Here is a 13,764-nt window from a genome sequence, read left to right on the forward strand (position 1 = left end):
TGGAGGAGAGAGGAGGTAAGGCAGGAAAAGAAGACCCTCATCATATTTTCTTTCCCCAGAAACTAGTTTGAGGAAAACAAAGTCTCGATTTGTCAGAACTAACCTCGTGACTCCTTATTAAACGGGTCTTCAGAGATCATTCCCCCTTGCTTTATAGATTGGTAAACTGGGGCCCAGAGAGGTGAGCCTGAAATCCCAGAGGTAGCTCTTGATAGAGCCAGGGCCTAAGCAGGTCCCTGTTTTCATTAAACCATAGAGCCTCCTGAAAATGCACTTTAAAAAAGTACTCCATAGATGGAGAAAAAGGAAAATCAAGAAGTGTGGCTACCCTTTCCCAAGCATATAATTTGTTTTGGTGCTTCCGAGACCTTGTCTTTAATCTTCCCAGCAGCCTTGAAGGTAGATGTGACCATCGCCACTTTGCAAATGAGAAAACTGAGTGCAGGGAAGTAAAATCAGGTCCCCAGGTTCATCCAGCTGATGCATGGCTGAGCTGGACTGGAAACTGCTTTGCCTCACTCTGAAGCTCGCACTTCACCATATGTGACCTACTCCTTGGTCAACTATCCAAGTGGATTTAGTTTTAAGAGAATCAACAACTTCCAGGCTCTGTTCCTGATTTGGAAATCAGACAGATCTCAGCTTGCCATCGAAGAACTGACCATTTGACAGCTATGTGTCGTCTGGCAAGTTTTTTAGCCTTTTAGAGCCTCAGTTTATTCTTCTGCAAAAATAAGAAAAACAACCCTGCCCTAGAGTTGTTGTAAGGAGTAATATATTTAGTATAGGGCCCAACACGGTGCTCGATGGAAGTGAAACGTTATCACCATCAGCATGCATGTCTGCACCGAGGATTTCAGCTCAGCAGTCAGACCTTGAGACACCACCCAAATCTCACCATCAAAGGAATACACTCAGCCTATTGCATGGGCCGTGGAGAAAACTGTAATATGCATTTAAGTGAGCCTGCCAACAAGGGCCCCAGAGGGAAAGGTTTCCCATTTGACTCCCAATCTACCACTCAGAAAGCCTGGGCATCTCAGATAAATCAATTTCCTTTATGACAAGAGGCTCAGAGAAGAGTTTAAAAACCCATTTTCTCCATTTTCTAGGAAAGTAGCTCCAGAAGCTGAGTCAGTGGAAACTCTCCTGGAACGAAATCCGGCTCCTACAGCCTCTACTCTTAGAACCGGCAGTGTGAGGGGGAACAGCACAGGGCCCACGAAGCACCTGCAGGGGGCCCAGAACCTACTGCACACCCAATAAATGAGGTATTGTTCTTAACACTGAGAACAAGCAGGTCCAATGATCATTTAGATCATTTGGTTAATAATTCCCCCAGAAAAATTCTCTTCACCCTGAACGCTTCCTGTTCTTACTGTGTCATCCTGAAACCAATCCCAAGAGCAGCATGTAATTCTTTATAAACCCAGCTCTCTGCAGAGGGGTGACTTTGCCCCTCTCTCCCCAGTGTCCTCACCACTTCTGGACCCTTCTATTCCACCGGCTCATCCTGTCCTTGGAATGGGACGTCTCAGCCAGCATCATGACAATGCACTGTCTCCTTCCCTCCCTCTCTTACTAAGATCTTCAAAATGCCTTCAATTTGTAAGCGGCTCAGCAATCCTTTGTAAGGATGACACACAATTTCTATAAAAGGTGGACAACAGAACTAACAAAAGGTAGGCACCATCTTTTTTGTTAAAGGCACCATGTAGACTGATCTGATTTCGAAGTCAGTTAAAGTTTCTTTCTTACCCTTTTTTGCTTTTCTTGTAAAGCTTTGTGATCTTCTCCACAGGCAGCCCATACTTCTCAGATATCTGTAACACCAGTAACAGAAAGGCAGGTGAGCATGGAAGGGGAAGCCAAGCAGAGGCAGGAGGGAAGCTCCAGTTTCACTCTCTTGGAAATTCTCCTGGGTGTCAGTATCCTTCACTCAGGAGTCAGGCTCCCAATATGCCCCAGGTGCGAGACTCTCCCTCGGACAAACCTTAAATCATTCAACAAAAGATTCAGCCATGTGGCAATTTAATCTATGATGAAGGTGTCATCTCAGATCAGCAGTAAAAGATGGACTCTAACTGAGATGTTGGATTAAATAAGTAGCCATATTGAAAAAACATTCAATAAGTTAAGCTGAAGCCCTTCTCCACTTCCCTTTTTTTTTCTTTTTTAGTGAGCTCTACGCCCAATGTAGGGCTCAAACTCACGACCCCAAGATCAAGAGTCGCACGCTCTACCGACAGCTAACCAGGCACCCCAACCACTTCTTACATCAAAATAAATTTCAGATCAAAGATTTACATGTGAAGGCTGAAACCATAAAAGTTTAAGTTCTTTGTACTGGTATCATCTTCAAGGAAGGAAGATCATTCCCACAAAGATATGAAACCTGAAGAAAAAAGGCCAAAAGGTTGATAAAACAACAGAGAATTACAAATACCAATAGAGTAAAATCCACCATTGAAAGCTGAAGACGGGGCATCACTGTTCATAATAGAGAAAACTGTGTATAACAACCATTCGTTAAGCATGTTTTGTCATTTTCACAGTTGAAAGCCATACAGTCATTTAAAAAATGTGGCAAGTCTATATGGGAAAAAAAAAAGTCCTTAACACACTGAGGGGAAAAAAAGTTAACAAACCGCCCAACGGTACATACAGTGTGACCCCATTTGTACTTTTTAAGAAATAAGTATGTAAGGAAATAGAGACTATGTGGGGGACCTGGCAAGCTATTAACAGTGGCTACCCTGGAAGAATGGAAAGAAACTAGGAGATCCTTTCACTTTCTACTTTGTACCATTCTGTGCTGTTTTCTCCCCCTCTTACAATGATTGTGATTCACTTTTATAAATATAAAGTCATCATAGTTTGGAGATGAATTCTAGAAAGGCTACCCTAAATGCCTTTCATGCTTTCTCCATCCCGAATCCAATCCGCCCGCCTCTTCTGAGCCCAGAGGCTGGTGGGGCTCACAACCGGCTGGGGCAGGTGGGGTCTGAGACAGGGACGACTGGGCAGTGGAGCAGGGGCTCCAAAAAGAGGCTGAAGAGCCCTAGAGCACATGCAGGGCAGCTCTGGATCCCCGGAGGGGCTGATCCCACGAGAACCGTAGATTCCCGTCCCTTATTCCTCCTCCTGCACAGGAAGGACTCCCTACCCTGAGAATAAGCCCAGAGGAGTAGAACAGGTGGGCCAGGGTGAGAGGGCAACAGGAGCCTGGGGAAGCAGTGGCCCGCCTGCCCCACGGCACTGCTCCATCACCGACGGGACCACACATAGACACCCGCCCCCCCCCCCCCGGCCGCCGCCCCGCCACAGCTGAGGGCAATGAGCGCAGTATGTGAAATAACGTGGCCTGGGAGCAGCAAAGGAAATTGACAGCACTTGCGTTGAAGGCATTCCTTTGAACAGAACATAAAAGACCACTTATGAAGATGGCACACACGTGCAAAATTCGATCTAAAGATATGCTGATTGAACTAAAAACATTTTAAAGTTCAGTAAATGAATTGAAGGATTGGTGGTCAATACAGCAAACCAATAGTTTTCGGAAAGATCCATTAGAAAACCAATTTCAAAGTGCAGAGCAGAGACAGCACAGAGGAACTCATGAATGGAACGAAAGATTGGGAAAACAGAAAAGAGAGATTTGAAGAACAAACACAGGCCCTATGAGGTGTGACTCTCCAGACTCCCAGATAGAGAAAAAGGAACACATGCAGAAGAGGAAATAATTAAACAAATAATGGAAGAAAGACCCATGTTTTTGGACAAGAGGGGTGTCCTGAATTCCAGGAGAGATCAATGTGGAAATACTCATGCATCTGGCCATTCTGAAAAGAGCCAGATCTCCAAAGGGTAATAAAAAGATTCTGGAACCTCCCAGAACAAGTTACACACCCCAGAAGAATAAAAATGGCTTCCAGTCTTCTCATCTGCAACCCCAGAAACCAAAGGATAGTGGGGTAACCCCTTCAGGCAACTGAAAAAAAGGACTTAACCCCAAGAATCCTGTACACCAGGATTGCTATGCCCCAGGCTGAAAAAAATGGTATCAAGGAAATGCAAGGGTTCAGAGAGAATTTCACCCAAATATCCCACAGAAGAACATTACATAGAAAATGCATCAGAAGGGAGACTTCAGCCGGCAAAGGGGGAAGACAACAGGCAACCAGCGTTGTGCCATAAATAAATTTTTAAATGAATAGAAACTCTACATTTACCCTCTCCCTACATATATCTCTTTCTATTATATTGATTTATATATATATATATAACTAAAGACATACAGTTTATATCTAGCTGTGTGTGTGTTTACATAGACGGAGTGGGGATGCGAAGTAAGTGCTAAAGATTTTCCAAGTAAAAAGGAGATGATGAAGGGGGAAATCGCATTGTTTGCTAGCGTGAGAGCACTATCCACTATCTCAGCAACACCGAGAAGTCGGGCGTTTGTGGGGACAGCGGGGTGAGCACCCCCACACACTCAGGCTAGCGGGAGAAGGGAGAAACCAAAGCTCCAAAGCCTCATCTCGGGGAGGGTGGGGGAGCTAGAGTGTTGGTGAGAAAAATAACTGGAATTTTATTTTCAAATCACAGAGAAATGAGGAGGGACTGAAATAATTTAGGAAAAGTAGAGAATAACATAGCTGCCAAACTTAAGAGAAAATAAGCGGAAAATGCAGAGTAAAATCACTAATAAAGAAAAAGTAATACGGAAGGAAGAAAATCAAGTCTATCAGTCATTATACCAAATGAGATGAACTGCATTTTTCCACTGAACTGCATTTTTCCATTGGAAGTTAGAGTGTCAGAGTGGGTAAAAAAAGAAAAGTTAAAAGAAGGATGAGAAAGAAAGAACAAGCTGGATGTTTAGCAGAGAAACACTTAACAGGATGCAATGAATAAAGAGGCGCGGGCTGGAGGCCCATCCCAAACACACACAAGCAGAAGGAGAGTGGGAGTGAGGAGAGTCATGGGAGACGAGGCAAGAGTTAAGGTTGATGAGGTCAGAATGGATATTATGTAATGATAAAAAGCACAAGGTGAAAAAGAATAGCAATCCTAACAGAGTATGCATCCAACAGCACAGCACAAATTACAGATGAAGGGCCAACTTGAAACAACAATTAGGGTGGGAGACTTCAGCATACCTCTTTCAGAATTGGACAAATCCAAGATAAATAGGAACAGTTGAATATAATCGATATACTAGATTTAATATTTTATACATCACACACATACACGCATACACACTAACATCTCCTAAGGAGAATCTATCATGTGTTGGACCGCAAAGATAAGCCAAAATACATCAGCGTTCAATAAAATTACAAATACAGAATTTAAGATTTCCAGAAATGCTTATATTTTGGAAGTACAGCAGTCCCTCCTTATCCGTGGGGGCTACATTCCAAGACCCCCCATGGATGCCCGAAACCTCAGATAATACCAAACCCTCTATATACCACGTTTTCCCCTACACATACATACCTATGATAAAGATTAATTTATAAATTAGGCACAGTAAGAGATTAATAACTAATAATAAAATAGAACAATTATTACTGTAATTAAAAATTGTACTGTAATAAAAGTTACGTGAATGTGGTCTCTCTCAAAATAGCTTACTATACTGTACTCACTCTTCTTTTTGTAATGATGTGCGATGATAAAATGCCTATGTGACAAAATGAAATGACATGAGTGACGCAGGCACTGTGACATGGCATTAGGCTATCTGCTTCTGGACCGTATTCGACTGGAGGTAAGTAAAACCATTGCAAGGGAGACCAGGAATAAGGGGGACTACTGCATTCCTACAGAACCTGGCTGCACAACAGCTCCCCATCCCTTCCTCAGAAACCCAAATTTCTTCAGCAACTGTTTGGGAAGACACTATGTTATATCTATCTAAATAAACTCTAAGACGAGTAAGTTTCTTTGAGCATCTTGATGCTATTTCCAAATCAGGTGAGATGCTCTGAATAATGTAGGATTGACACCCTTGTCAGCCCTCCCCAAGTTCACTACCGTTTCCCTTCGGGAGAATTTCTACTTCCTTTCTCCCTTCTTCCCAAGCCTGGTACCTACAACTTACACTATTTGTCTGGTCTCCCAGTGTGTCCACACCTGTACATGCAAATCAAAAGAGAAATGCTGACGTGAGCTGGTTCTGCACCCGGAGCCTTGCTGAAGGGACGCAGGAAGGAGGACGGAGGTGTCCACGGCCATTCGTCAGGAGTGAGCTCACCTCCTTCCCCCTCCCTGGGGTTCTAAAACCCCATTAACAGAGCTGGTGCACAGAACGAATGCTGGAAGGGCAACTCTCCTGGGCTTCATTTCTGGAGCTGCCACTTCCTCAGCAATTCCTGGCTGGTCTAAGCCAGAGCTTCTTAACCCGGGGTCTGCAGATGCCTGAAGAGTAGGCACATGAACTTGGGTGGGGAAAGCGGACCTCTTTATTTTCACTAACCCTCAGCTTTAATTTAGCCTTCCCTTCAGTTACGAACATACAGTAATGTTAGCAGTGCCTGTGTTTTGTTACCAATGGAAATCACAGGTATTTTCATGTCATGGTAGAATTACCGCAGATATCTCGAAATATCAATCACATGCATCCCTCACCCTTCAGAAGTACAGTAGTTATTAGTCCCGCCTACAGATCATGATAGCTAATGCATGAAAAAGGAGCACGTGTATTCCCAGATCACAAACATTTTTTATTATGACGGAAATATTATCAACATAATTGGTTTCCTTTGTAATCCTATGTTTTTTATTTTGTACACTGAAAAACATTATTCAGAAAAGTGCCCATAGACTTCATCACACTACCAAAGACATGCATTGCACAAAAAAGGAAGAACCCCTGATAAACGTTCCGTACCTAAGGACTCGCTGTCTGCCTGGAGTCCTGGGCTACGTGTTATTTGTACCTAATTATTCTGACTTGCTTGGCCTAAAAGAGTTGGGTTTTTTTTAACTTTGGTGGGTGTCATTCAGAACTTCTTTTTAAAATAAAATAGGGACATTTTTCTACCCAACATCACCAGACTCCTATCTGTAGGTTCCCCTCTTCTGAAAGAAAAGTGATTCTGATTCTTTGTCTTTTCAGTGTCCCAAAGCATGAAAACTACCTCGGCTCACACATCAATTGATAACTGCCCAGCCAGAGCCGGGCAACCTGCATAAACCCCGCACACTTCCGGTCGGACCAGGGTCTCCTGGGAGTAGTGGCGGCGGCGGCGGCGGCGGCTAGCGTTTCCTGAGTGCTTACTGAGTGCCCATCGTAGAGGCACCGAACACTCTGCATCTAAGAACTTGCTCCATCCTCCCATCATTACAGGGGAATAGGTCCTTTTATGAGCCCTGTTTCTCAGGTGAGGCAACTGGAGTTTACAGTCATTAAATAATGTACCTGCTAGTAAGTGGGAGCGACAGATTGGAAAGGGAACAATCTGGCAGTCTGGTTTCAGACTCTGAACGCTCAGAGAAAATGGGCATATGTGAGGCTGAAGGGCAAAGCTGTGCCCTCCATGCAACTGTCAAAGGCAAAGCCAGAGGCAGCTTGGTACCAGGCCACAGTGACACGGCGTCCTCCGCCTCCATGCCAGGCGAGGAAGTGTGCTTTGCCAAATTCAGAACCCTGGGAAGAAGTGAGACTCTGCAGGGTTTCATGTGGAAGAAGCTGGCCATCTGTCAGTGGGTTACAGAAGGATTCCTTCCGCCTGGGACCTGGACGGTATCACCCATAAACCCTCCTTTCTATGCACAGAAAATACGTGCCCGCGTCATAGTTTTCTCAAATGGGGGAGTTAGGAGTGCTTGCTTTTTAATTTCTGCTTTTCAATTTATCTGAAATGATAATCCACTTTCATAATTTTTAAAACCCATTATTGATATTTTTAAAGACCCAAAAGACTTCCTTTACATCCAGGAGGATACTAGGTTCTTAGACTTATCTCATCAATGTGTTATTGGTTGTCTGATGATCTGTAACTTTTTAGACTTTAATTTTGTGAAGCATTCTCTTTGCCCAGACACCTCAGGTATGTGACAGGCAGAACTTAGAGACTCCCATTGGTTTTCACCAGTGTAGGACTCAGTCTGCCTTGTCTAGAGACACTCAGCAGAACAGCCTACTCTGGAAGCCAGTGACTTTTATTTGGAGTTATAAACAGTTCAGTGTAGGCTCTAAGACACACATTTAAGAAGGAGGGGACTCTTGCTTGCAAACACATCATCAGTGGCTGCATTTGACCTGTCAAGAGAATCAGGGAGTAATGGCCTTTACTCCATGCATGAGCAACTCTGTTGAACTGAAGAGGGTGCTACCGAGCCCGTGAGCAAAATTTTCCCTTGTGTGCATCAGCTAGCTGCACCAACAGAGACCATCTCTACCCTTTGGCTTGGAGGAGTCTCAATCTGCCTCCCCACCCCATAGTGCTTATAGTCACCTCCTGTGTATGTACATATGTATGTACCTACCTACCATCTATGTATAGAGAATTTCTGTGTGCTACTTTTAAATGCCATGTATATGAACTCAGTTAATCATCACAACAACCTTAGATGTCATTTTATCATTATCCTAGTAATAATATCCCACGTTATTATTATCCTCATTTCAGAAATGATGAAACTGGGGTACAAAGAGGTCAAGTACCTTGCCCAAAGTCACATCACACAAAGTGTCACAGCCAGGATTTGAACCCTGACTGTGTGGGATCAACCCCTACACATACTACTTCTTGCCTGATGGTTTTTTTGTTGCCTCTCTTCTTTCCTTCAGTTGTGGTGAGCAGTGATCTGGAAAGTCTATTCTTCTTGAAATAACTTTTCATATGTGGACATCTCTCTCGTTGGACTTAAACTGCTCGAGGGCTTAAGTTGGCTCCACTGCTCTGTGGAGCTATCAGACCTTGGGAGACCCCCTTCCTGGGCCTCAGTCTACCTCTGTAGGATGGTGATGATGGTACTTGCATTGCCAAGTTCACAGGGGTACTGTGAACATCCAGTGAAGCAAGGCATGTGAAATCGTGCTACCTGCAGCACTCAGCATGGGGCGTGTGTACAACAGGTGCTCGGGGCAGTCAAGTACTTATGCTCAAGGATCTGGGGGTACACAGAAGACACCGACTCCCTGTGCTCATGAGCTCTACACTCTACTGGCGAGGAGAAAAAAAATAAATGTCTAGCAAAGGTTAAATATGCCGAGCGGTGATCAGTGCTATGAAATAAAACAAAGCATGGTGAGGGAACGATGATAGAGATGCCATTTCTGTAGGTGGTACGGCAAGGCCCACCTCGGCAAGGGCCATGTGAGCAGAGGCCTGAGGGAAATAAGAGAGTGAGCCTTCTCCACATGGAGGAAAAACACTCCTGGCAGAAGAAGCAACAGGGACAAAGGCCTTGAGGTATGAGTAAACCTTGGGGGTTCAGGGATTAGAAGGAGGCTACAGCAGCTGAAGATTCATGTGTGGGATTACTAGGCAAAATCACTTAGAAAAGTCAAAAAAACTTTGAAAACTCATGTCACCTCCACTACCATCATCATCACCATGTCACCTCCACTACCACCATCATCATCACCAAATCCTTGTCTGTAATCAAGTTTAAAACCTAATTATAGGGGTGGTGCAGTCTGCTAAGTGTCCAACTCTTGCTTTTGGCTCAGGTTGTGATCTCAGGGTTGTGAGATCGAGCCCTGCATTAGGTTCTGGGCTCAGCCCAGAGTCTACCTGACATTCTCTCTCCTCCCTCTGCCCCTCTCGCTTGTACTCTCTCAACATAAATAAATTTTTAAAAAAATAAATAAAACCCAACTATACGAATAAAGAAGCCAAAGTGAATTATCAAGGTTACATAAGTGGCTTGGTTGACATGATATCAAACATGCAGATGAAAAGAGAAACAGTCTACTTTATCCAAATGATACCAAGTATGGGAACATTCATTAACATCCGCTGACAGAGAACCGTTTTTCTTTTTCTATCAAGTGTCTACCTCTGTATGGATAATGATTTTGTGGCATGTGAAATGAAGGTGTGGGAGGTTCAGGACCAGTAAAAGAAGAAGAATTATCCAGTCCTGTAGCAAAGTGACCCAATAATTCCATTTCTCTTTGTTGTGGTCAAGAGTTCCTTCTAAGATAGTGAGAGGTCAAGGAGAGTACAAATAAAACAATTTCTCAAAGTTGGCATGGTCCACATTTTGTGAGGAAGGAAACAGGATTGAGAGGGTCAGGTGCGAGACTCCACAGTTGTGACTGGAGCTCAATCACGCTCGCCAACCCATTCTTTCCTGTGCATGCTGCCGTGTCTGAGCTTCTGGGGGGACGTGTGACCCTTTCAAGGCAAACCCAGTCGTATCATCTCAAGGGAGACTACAATGTCTGCTGAGCACAAAAACAACCCACTTTCCAGATAACAGAACGACTCCATCCTGTTGAGTGACCTGACTTAACAGACTCTAGGAAATCTGTGTAGGCTGGAGGAGCACCGTCACCATCCCCAAACTGCTCAGTGAGTGAGTCTGCCGGACTCAGACCTCCCATCTGAAGGAAGGGTGGCAACGCGGTTCTAGTCTGTCTGTGATCAATCAACCTGCACCACTGGTTGCCGATAATCATTTTTTTAAAAAAGAAAAAAATGCAGAACTTTTTGGGGGGGCTCTTTATCTCCCAGGACAGGGATTCTTCTACATCTAAATAATGCTTGGCTGAGGATAGGGGATTTGAGGTTAACAGCAGAAATGAGAGAAGGTTCTCCAATAGAAAGCAACCCGAGTCTTCCTGCTGCAGGAGCAGCTGCGTTCTCCTCATTGTCATTGCCATCACCTGCTCAGATAGAGCTCCTGCGTGCTTGCGCTAACTCATTTATGTTCTCCATGACTCCATTTTACAGCTGAGGAAGGTGACGCACAGCCAACCTTTCAAAGACTAGTTCAGGAGGGGAATAAGACAATGTGAATACTGATATGAAGCAGGTGTTCCTATTTCAAAAACTGCAAGACACACACTTACTTTGCACAAGACACACTTTTACATTTGGAGTTGGGAGGTCTGCTCTCCCTGGAAGACTGTGAGCACCTTCCTCAATAAAGAAAGGATGTGGTCTTCCCACACCTTTGATGGAGGATGAAGGAGGTACCCTAGACCCAGGCCAATTCCCCAAATCCACAGAGGTGGGTCTACACGCATGAAATAGCCTGCAGGGCCACTCCCCCGCTCAAATCCACTTTTGCAAGAACTCTGGCCCCAAAAGAGGATAATGAGGGGGATGATTCATTTGGAGTGAATATGCACATAGGACCCTAAGGCAGAATCTGACCCTGATATCAGTTCCCAGCCAATGTACACACCACGCAGTGGCTCCCACACTTTAGTGTGGTTTCAGGTCAGCCAGGGAGTGTGCTACCAGTGCTGATTCCTGGGCCCACCGCAGACAGCCTGATTCTGAAGGTCAGGTGTAGCGTTCCAGGATGGCATCACAGAAAAGTACCCTAGGAGAATCCAGTGGAATCCCCCACTTAGAGAAGCAACATCCTAGGCCCACAGTATCTGCTGGGTCCACAATGAGTGGGGGACTGTGCTTTTATAGAAAGCCACTTTCGGGGCGCCTGGGTGGCTCAATCGGTTAGGCATCTGCCTTCGGCTCAGGTCATCATCCCAGTGTCCTGGGATCGAGTCCCGCATCAGGCTCCCTGCTCAGCAAGAAGCTTGCTTCTCCCTCTGCCTGCCATTCTCCCTGCTTGTGCTCTCTCTCTGACAAATAAAATCTTAAAAGAAGGAAAAAAAGAAAGCCACTTTCAACCACTGACAGGGTTCAAAGTGATGGCTTGAAGTCAAGTATAATGTCTCTTGATTAAACAGATTTTCTTAAAAGTTAGGATTTTTTTGTATGCAGTTTTAAGTTGTTAAAAAAAAATATATAACCCCCCCACCCCAACACACACACACAGAATGATGTTATTTTAAAATTAAGAGCTGAACAAAGCATAGAGACCAGAGTCACATTGCTTTCTCCTTTGGAAGTTTTGCTTAATGTGGGGTTTTGGACTGTGGGGCATAAAGATCATTCCTTGGGAGCAGCTTTCTGTCTCTAGGCTTGAGAAGGGGAACTCCCACACAACCTCCAGAATTTCTGACCCAGTTACCTGTGCCATTTCCATAGTTCCATGCCTCCACCAAAATGCCAGGTTAGTGGAAAATTACAGAATGGAATCACGAACCAAAAAAGCTTTCCATCTTTTAGACCATATCCATAAAGTAGCTGATTATTTGAGAAATCCAAAATCTGAGGAAAAGGAGGAAGTGTCCCGCGATCTTTGCTAGCTCTGATTTGGTAATAAAAACTAACCTTTATCGGGTACTTAGGAACCAGACAGGGAGTTCTATGTGTGGTGTCTCATTTCATCCCCACAGCAATCCTGTGAGGTAGGTACTATTATGATTTCCATCTGAAGGATGAAGAAGAGGTTAAGTAGCTTGCCCAGCTAGTAAGAGCTTGACGATCTACATGTGGGTTTCTGAGCCCAAAGCCCATATGCTGGCTCACAAGGCTACGCTGAATCTCCATGTGCGTGTTGGTAAGTGTGGTAAAATGCCACACACTAGTGAGGCGCTGGTCCTCTGAGAACGCGTGCCTTGGAGATAGCCATTTCTTACCCCACCCCAAAGAAACCTAGGCCCCAAAGAAACCTAGCGTACAACTACAGTGTCCTGCCTTCTTACTTCATGGTGTGCTCAAGTCTTCACTTAAATAGAACCCGTTGTCGTTGGCGGCCACCCCCAAATTGCAAGGGCTGCTGATGGATGTCATTCCTTTGGAGCTCACCAGCAGACCAAGTCACCTGAGAATCCGGAAGGAGCGTCTGCGGCCCTGCTTGCCCATATGACCCACTCAAGAAACAAGGAGATAGCTTGTGTTGGTGCACCAGTAAAACCTTTTCTTTCCAGGTTTAACAAAGGGGAGATAAAGTCAGAATTGCCCCAAGGCATCTGCCCAGAGCAAACCTGATTTCTCCCCGGCCTACAAGGTCAAAGGATACCGTGCACCACTCTCCCCCACACCCACAGCCAAGCAAAGCAAGGAAGGTGTTAAATTAGTTCCCCTAAGAGAGATCAAAAGCTCGACTCTGCTGTGGTGGAGGAGTATAGGCAGTGGTTACTCAGTGGCTGAAAACAAGGGTTCAAAGAAAAACTTGTACATGTTCACAGCAGCATTATTCACAACACTCAGAGGGTGGAAAAACCCTAAATGTCTATCACCTGACAAATCTGGAAAAACAGAATGTCGTATATCCATGCAATGAACTATTATTCAGCGATAAAACAGAATGAAGTACTGATTATACTACACCATGTTTGAAACATTATGCTCAGTGAGAGAAACCAACCACAAAAGACCACATATTGTACGATTCCACTTCTAGTCCTATCCTATACATTGTAATATTTTGCCTCACAAAACCCACGATACTGTTCCAATGTCGCAGTTTTGCAGACCCACAAGTGACTGTGGACTGTCCCTTGGCAGTCCTGTTGTCTCCATTGCCATAACATACCCAGATCTTCTACATAGTTGTACCAAAAAAAAAAAAAAAAAAAAGTGGGAGGGAGAAATAGTCAAAATAGAGTCATATTAAAGTCCTATTCGGATGGATAACATATGGATAAAATATCAGATAACTTTTCCTGAGCCCAGGCTCCCCGATGCTAGACTAACTGGGGATGGGAAGTGAGGGTGGAAG

At 44.5% G+C, this 13,764-nt stretch overlaps 1 protein-coding gene across 3 annotated transcripts in view; it reads right to left on the minus strand.

Moving 5' to 3' along the window:
* The window catches only part of GRHL2 (grainyhead like transcription factor 2), a 156,656-nt gene that overhangs the window by 3,048 nt on the left and 139,844 nt on the right, over positions 1-13,764 (minus strand). For all 3 annotated transcript variants that reach the window (XM_078072165.1, XM_036080154.2, XM_036080153.2), the window contains one exon: positions 1,759-1,823. In XM_078072165.1, coding sequence (XP_077928291.1) covers positions 1,759-1,823 — 65 coding nt within the window. The remainder of the gene's footprint in view (positions 1-1,758; positions 1,824-13,764) is intronic.

Source organism: Halichoerus grypus, chromosome 5 (assembly GCF_964656455.1).
Source record: "Halichoerus grypus chromosome 5, mHalGry1.hap1.1, whole genome shotgun sequence".
In the NCBI taxonomy this organism is placed as follows: domain Eukaryota; kingdom Metazoa; phylum Chordata; class Mammalia; order Carnivora; family Phocidae; genus Halichoerus; species Halichoerus grypus.